Consider the following 7699-nt stretch of genomic DNA (forward strand, 5'->3'; position numbering starts at 1 on the left):
CCCCCTCGCCCACCTAGAGTCACTCGAGTAACGAGACCAGATCGCAGATAGTGCCTCTCCCTCTGCGCTTCGCAGAATCATTCAAAGAGGAAGGTCCCTCGAGCAGCAACAGGCACGCTGACGCTTCCGTTCTCATTGGGACGATCGTCGCTCCGATTTTGGGCTCCGAGGAACGACGAAGGATCTCGAGGTTTGGGGGCCTCGGCAAATCCGGGTTGACTCACGCAGTTTCATTCGAGTCGAGAGCTCGCTGACCCTGTCTCCGTGAGCAGTTAAATTTATCGAGATTTAATTATTAGCGATTCTCGACGTCTTCGGTCTTCGCGTGCCGCAGCTGGCTTCTGCGACAGGAAATGATAAAACGGCAGGACCGTGAAGGGGAAGCTGGGATATTGATCTCGAAGGAGAATGAAGTTTTTTTTAAATTCATAACGACAGGTAGCGACCAGGGTCTGCTGGGATGATGATTAATCAGCGTTCAAGCTGTTAATAACAGTGATCTTGGCTCTCCGATCAGATATGATCTATAATCGTGCTAATGAGATAATTCCTACCTAGACCTCAGCGAATGCTCAATTACTTCACTTTTAACTTGCTACTGTAGAGAACGCCATTACGCGTCAGCTAATTTGCTTACGCATTTCATGACCAAACTGTCTTACGATTAGGCCAATTTCTATGGGACCGCGGCTGTCGGATTAGTCGGGATTCTCAGTGAATTCGTTTCTAATTCATCAGGAGGCTCGGAGCACCGTTACGATTGGGCTAACTTGGCTTTAGAATTTGTCTTTGATATGACGTCTCGTTTGACAGGTGTTGCTGACAGGTGGTCAGGCCGAACCTTGTTCAGAGTACGGATGTCCACATAGGCCTCATCACGAGCCGTTTGTCCCTGCGCCACCAGGACACACTCCAAGATGTGCCAAACCGGGCCAGACCTTTTGCGAGACTCTGGACCATTATCCGCAGTAAGTACGAGAGAGCGAAGGAAGAAGTTAATTTAAAATTTACGTTACAGAATTTAAAATGGGAATTAGAATTTCTTGCTCCGCCTCTGATCTCTTCATTTTGCTCTGCTCGTTTGGAAAAGAACACTCCTAAGATTCGGTCATTGAATTTAGGACTTGAGCGATTCTTGAGTCCGCGTGACGCCACGACGTCACGACGCCGCGACGCTCGAGCTGTCAAATCCGACGATAGCGTCGCTTGGAAGGGGGTTCTTGAACGATGCACCGAGCGACTGACTAGAAGACTGGTTAGGCCACGGACTGAGGTCGATTCCTGTTTTACTAAATTTAAACGAAACGGATGATCCAGGACCACCTGAGAAGGTGAAGGTACCTAGTCCAGTTGATTTGTCAGGAAGTTCAGAAGCAAATTCGACGTATCGGAATGTTAGGAATTTTCATAGCGTCGCTTCTATGGCCTAACGGTAGCTTCGTACGGAGTTGACATAAAAGTCGACTTCCGCCCGGAGAAAAGAATTTCCCTGCTCTTTTGGTCTCCAATAATGGATCCTGGCGTCCAACTATGCCGAGTGCCCGTTAGCTCTTACCAATAATTTGCATAAAGTCGGGTGTAAAGTTGTTCCTTGTCCCACGCGTTCAGGCCGCCTCAGTCAAAGGAACGTGTTGATACAGATACTATTATTGTTAGTATATATGTATATACCTACCTACAACGTTTCTGATCATTTTAATCGACTGTCCGATCGATAAATACAATTATCTGTCCGTGAGATCATATTTTCTTGAGCAAACAGGAAGTACATCGAGCGACGTTCGATTCCAGGTAGTCAATCAAAAAACGCTTTAAAAAGTCGTTACTCTCTTTACGGTCATTAATGTCGTTAGTCAACTCCTCGTCCCTCTAACCAATTGTCACAGCCATTTGAGATATAAATATTTGTCCATTACGGAAGAGACCTGAGACGGAGAGTCCTGAACCGAAGAACCGAAGAACCGAAGACCCATCTCAGTCCCATTCGTATGCACCGAGCCAAACGCACGTGGTACGTAGGTAGCCCACCTCAATAACGCTCCTATACAGAGTTACCAGCAGAATCGTAAATAATGCCTAGTTTAAGGATCGCGCAGCTATTTCCGACGTGATCTCAGAAAATGGTTTATGTCTCGAACAGCCCTGAGATCAAATATTCGCCCAAAGGTATCAACGACTGCGTCTTGCCGCGCCATTGGTTACTTCGTTCTTTATCGGGCCTTGGATCGAGACTCTGAATTCGTTATTAATTATTGCCCGTTCTATGGCCTGACTTAAATAACAATCAGATATCGTTTTACAAAACAAGACCTTGGGGCCTTATTAACCCCACTCCCAAGTCCGAAGTCCATAAATGTCCGCCCCTTCTTAAAGCAGCAACCGTAGCCCTCGGGTTTTCCACTTCCCAAATTAATAGCCAAGGTTTTCCAGGCTTTGGCGTTAATTTCACCTGGAAATTCACTCGAGGTCGTATTACCTATGGAATCTCCATAGAACCAATTGATTCATCGATTATTCGGTCAATGGGTTACGTAAAATTCACATGGCGTAATCTGCAGATCCGGCGATCAGCGTGCACAGGTCCGTGACCATGACTTTCCTGCGACTGTCCTATATCTATATGTAGCCCTTATCAGATGCATTCTGCAGCTTGGAGTAACTTTGAGGAATATCAGGAAAATTCGTATTCGGTGCTGGTTTCAACGGACACCGGAGTATCGGAATATTTACGTGCTCGATGACTCGGAGAGAGTTTTGAAGATCGGTGAAAGGAATCCTTATGGGGATTAACAATTATCGAGTTCTGTCCACTTTGGATATTCCCAATTCCCCAGTACGTTACATTAAACTGATATTGCTCGAGATGTGGGCCGAGGCTCTTCTGTGACTTTTCAGGAAGATCCGATCCTGGCAGCTGCTGTATTTCTTATTTCGAGCTAATCGCAGCTGATTACAGGAAAATAGATTTCGAGTAGATGTAATAAATAGGAAATGAAAGCGAACGGATTGCCGAGTTCAATAATTGAAATCCCAAACGGAAACGAATCGAGGAGATCCCGTTGTCCCGCCGGGTCCATTTATCTTGGATTAGATTCGTCACTATTAGTGATCTTGAATTAATACTCAATGCCAGTGAAAGCCGCTTCTGCCCGTTCTGTGCCGAGGCGGAAGAACCGGTCGGGCACTTTCGACTTCGCTCGAGTCTTTCTGACGTCAAAACTTCTGCTGCAATTCGGGCAACAATGATCGTCGCCACGATGACTTCTCTGGGAAAAAGACACGCAGCGTCGTACGAATCGCGGACGCACACCGAGTGCGTGACGTAGTCAATGTGCTCATCCTGTGACACTGTCGTGGACAGGCAATGGGCTGCGACCGATAACAGAAGAACAATTGCCGTCCTGCCGTTTACGCAGGCAATACCAATTGCTGAACAATTCCAGTGGCCGGGAATTTCGAACATAAAGGCTGCCCGTAAAACAAAGTGATAATAGAAATTCCCGTCCACAGAGTCGTAAATTTCGAAAAGCCTTTCTATGGCAATGAGACTTTGAAAACCGTTAATAAATCGGCGGCAGAGCACTCGCTGGACTCGCTCATTTTCAGTTTCACCATAACACTCATCGACTCGAACTCACTAGTTGTGTTGATATGCTATCGATTCAAAACAGGAGGCCGGCCCAATTGGGCATAGAGCCGCTGATACCGGAAATTCATTTCCGAGATGAAATTTTCGGACTCGAGGCAGATCGACGTGACCTTTACGCGTTGGATCATCCCAATAAAACTAATCTAAACTCATCGGCGACTTTCTATCGGACATTTGTAATTTAATTTCGCGCGGCAGCGTTAGCTATTTTCTCCCGGCGCCGACGACGCCGACGCCATTAGACGTCGAAATTACCCAGAGCCTCTTGCGCGTAGAGATTCGGCATCGAGGATCGAGGTTCGCAGGGTTCCCGAGGGTCACGAGTCTGCGACTGGAGGTCACCCCACTGAGGCCGAGGTCAAGTCGGATGTACTTCTGTCGCTCGTACAAACATCTACTCGAGGCATATTGATTCTTCGTCTCTTTGGAATCCTTCGAAACGAGAACCTTCGCCACTTTCGGGGCCGCCGGGCAGGCTGATCATCGGGAGAACCCTCGATTTCCTCCGACGCTCCAGGTCGGTTCTTCTTTCGGTTATCTATTAACGTTATAGAACGTTCGCGCAGGAAACGCCGCAGGAAACGCCGATCCGTTGGATCAGCCCAGAATACATGGGAGGCACAATGGCCGCCAGGGACACTTGTACCCGGTAACAGTTACGTTAAAGAGCTCTTCGGGTGCAGGTCATGAATTAAACATCGAGACACCTTCGGCTGACATCTCTCACCTCAGAGAAAGTTTAAAGACGTACCTAATAATCGTGAGCGCAGTACGCAGAAATTTACTTTCATGTTGATTCGCTCCTCGGGTTTTTTATTATCAAGTAGGCAGACGAGACATTGTCTATGAAAAATTTTGAAAAATTTAGTACGGCGTAGCTGGGCGGCACTGCGTAACGCCTGTGCGTGCATTAGAAATGTTTTTCGTATAAAACTCGACAGGTTCACAAGGATTTTGACTGATTGGAATATGGCCTCTGGGAAAGTGTCGCAACGAGTATTTGGACTAACGCATTAACATAGCGAAGTGTTTGTCTCGGCGTAAGCGACGCGCGGAATTGTTCTTCGGAGCAGAAGTCAGGGTTCGGCAACGCGAGGATGACTCCAAGGATTCAATAGCGCGAATCAATCTTGAAGGATAAGCGGCCCAACTTGTAAATATTATATTTAGACTGGAAGTCCCGCAGGAAGCTGTAGTGGATCAGTGCCATGATGTTATCAGTACTCGAGCCACGCCTAAGTCCAATCTTACTTATGCGTGTCGCAACGCTACGAAATTCTGCAAACGGAATTTTTACGAGCTCAGGAGCGTCTCGCGCCGGCGATATGGCGCATGACAATTCGCGACTTGGTATTCCGTTTTGTGAGGTCTCGAATCAATGACCCCTTACCCACAGTTCCCTTTCTTCTTACGACTCGGCGAGATTCTTCATTTTTGGCAATTTTATTTTTACGTTTTTTCCAATTCAAGCATTTTACATTTAAACTCGGGAGATTCTCCTTCTTCTTTTCTAATTCGATAATAAATCGTCGGCCGTCTCTCATTCTCTTTGACGTTACAAATCTGTTGGATGGGATCACGGACTAATGGAGAAAAGACAGTAGATACCTACCTGGGTCAGATGAACAGCCGGATGGATATAGATATGTAGGTTCATTCGAATGAAAAAGGTCGTAAGGTCGCAGGAGGTAGCGCATACGTATGTACGGGATAGGGAGATTACTCGTAATAGGTATACCCAGGCCTATCACTACTATCTCGAGTATCGTGACGAGCCTCGAGCCTCCGGCTAGCAGTTTCAATCGAGTAAGCAATTTCTAATTAGCATACAAAGCATTGACTTGGACCCGGAAACTAATTAACGAGGACGATACTTGGCTCTCAACCTTTACCCCGACAAACAATGTACCAGGACGTCGATTCGCTATGTAATCGGGCTTTAAAGCGGATGATACTTCATAAGCCGTCGCGATCCGTCGATACGAAATTGGTGATCGAAGCGCCTATTATCAATTCGATCGCTCCTCTTGCATATTCTTTATATTCACTTTTCAGGCAACTCATCAGATTTCTTATCGACAAATGGAACTTTGACTACAACAGGGTACTCATTGATGAATCACGTGACGATTTCAACTCCTACAGGTCGGTGGGTTTCCTTCTGCACTGGTCATACGATTTGAAGTCTTGAACGAGTCTGATATTCTCGACACGCGGAAACAATATTTTAAAATTAATTTCGAAAGAAACTTTCTATCCAGCAGAACATACGTGGATTTATTTTTCGCTCCGAGTCGAGGATATCTCACGGCTCGATAGGCGATCCAGTGTGTCTGGTTGGTTAAATCAATTTATTGTAACACTTAGGACAGAACCAGATTACCAGGAGGGTTACGAGTACCACAGACCGGAAATATCCCAGTTTTATCCTCAACCCCTACCGTTCCTACCACCCCATTACCCCTTTGGAGGACAACCAGCTTCGGTTTATGGCCCACCCCCGAATACAACCCATCAGCCAGGGTAAAAATTATTTGAAAAAATATATTTCGAAAAATTTGGGTAATTACGAAATTAATCCGTATCTCGTCTGTGGTCCAGCTACAATTATCCAGTGCCCCCGCGAACACAGGCGAATCCTTTTCTCCAGCAGCCAGTGCCAATGGGAACCTCAGCGGCCCCTCAGCTTCCTCATCTTCAGCAGCAACCTCCGCGTCAGCATCATCTCAATCCTTTCCTCTACCCTCAGTCCCAGACCTTGGAATCCTTGGGCCAGGATCAGGCTTGGTGGTCGAACAGGTAACCTCGAAATTGATGAATACGGTTCCGAATGAATAACACCGACTAACATGACTATCCCCCAGGTACGTTCGTGGGAGCGACGGGGTCGTAGCGCCGCGTTCTCAACGGGAGAACCCCCTTTTGGAATTCGCAAAATTAAAGAAGGATCGCACGAAGCGGCAAGCGAACTCTCAGGCCACCGCACTTTGTCCAACAAACTCGCAATACATAATGCCGAAGGCCGCCTTGAACAACAAGGGCAACTGGATGTACGTGGTGAATCTGCAGGAACAGGGCAACAGGTACACCCAGCTGGTGCGAAGCGAGACTTGCGCGTGAGTTTCTTTCTTTCTTGGTTTTCTTTCGCTTTTACGAATTTCCCAACATTCTTTATAATAATTGATTTCGTCGTGGCTGTCCCAGGGGAGACACCTGCAACGGCTTGTGCTCCTTGCCAACCGGCTACACGAGTAGATGTCAACAGCAGTACGTGCAGAAGAGGCTGGTAGCCCTGGAAGGAAGTGGCGACCGTCTCTATACGGATGTCTTCTGGTTTCCTCACTGTTGCACATGCCAAGTTATGCTAAACAATTGATAAACCAATATAAAAAGTGTCTCTTGCGTGCCTCGTGAAAATCATCCCTCGATTACTCATCCGGCGGATGTCCTTATCGCTCGCCGAAAGGATCACTCCTGGAGCTCTTCCAGTGCTGCGGTCGGTAATGGCTGCCGCGTGGCGACTGTCGGCAAAGTAGCTACGAAAGTTCCAAGCCGGGCTCGCGAGAGGGACGGACAATTACGGAGGAGCGAAACGAAGAGAGATAGAGCGGAATGTGTGCGCAGGGGGAGAGACATCCGTATTCTATGCTACCAGATGTCAGCACTGTGTTGTATTTCACCTGGAAATGATCCCCGAGACTTTTTCGACGATCCACCCCTCCTTTAGAATCCGAAACGGTTCGATGTCCTCATCTTGAGGACTTCCTTACGGGTGGAAATCTGCACGGCGACCTTTCCTTGGGCCGTCATGTAGCCGAGAATCTTTGAGAGATATTCTGACCTTAGGATCAATTATTGAAATAAAATATTGAAAATAAATTATTCTTACTTTTTAAAATCTAACGATAACACGTCGATTTAAGCTACCCATTGCATTTCGAATTTTACGTTTATCAAACAACAAGACGAAGAAATTCAAATAAGATGGCGTATACCGGGTATTAGGTTTTTTTTTTTTCCAATATCTCAGACTTTCTTTTCTCAGTAAGA

At 46.7% G+C, this 7699-nt stretch overlaps 1 protein-coding gene across 2 annotated transcripts in view; it reads left to right on the top strand.

Moving 5' to 3' along the window:
* The window catches only part of LOC107274490 (protein spaetzle 5), a 10434-nt gene extending 3365 nt beyond the window's left edge, over window positions 1-7069 (top strand). The window contains exons 2-7 of one of the 2 annotated variants that reach the window (XM_015753689.2): window positions 814-968; window positions 5705-5798; window positions 6017-6172; window positions 6251-6448; window positions 6514-6765; window positions 6854-7041. In XM_015753689.2, the coding sequence (XP_015609175.1) occupies window positions 814-968; window positions 5705-5798; window positions 6017-6172; window positions 6251-6448; window positions 6514-6765; window positions 6854-6904 (906 nt within the window). In that variant the 3' untranslated portion in view covers window positions 6905-7041. Of the gene's footprint in view, window positions 1-813; window positions 969-5704; window positions 5799-6016; window positions 6173-6250; window positions 6449-6513; window positions 6766-6853 lie in introns of both variants that reach the window. The other variant, XM_015753688.2, reaches the window with a different exon arrangement.
* The last annotated feature ends 630 nt before the right edge of the window (window positions 7070-7699 follow it).

This window comes from Cephus cinctus, unplaced genomic scaffold (assembly GCF_000341935.2).
Source record: "Cephus cinctus unplaced genomic scaffold, Ccin1 Ccin1_scaffold3202, whole genome shotgun sequence".
Taxonomy (NCBI): domain Eukaryota; kingdom Metazoa; phylum Arthropoda; class Insecta; order Hymenoptera; family Cephidae; genus Cephus; species Cephus cinctus.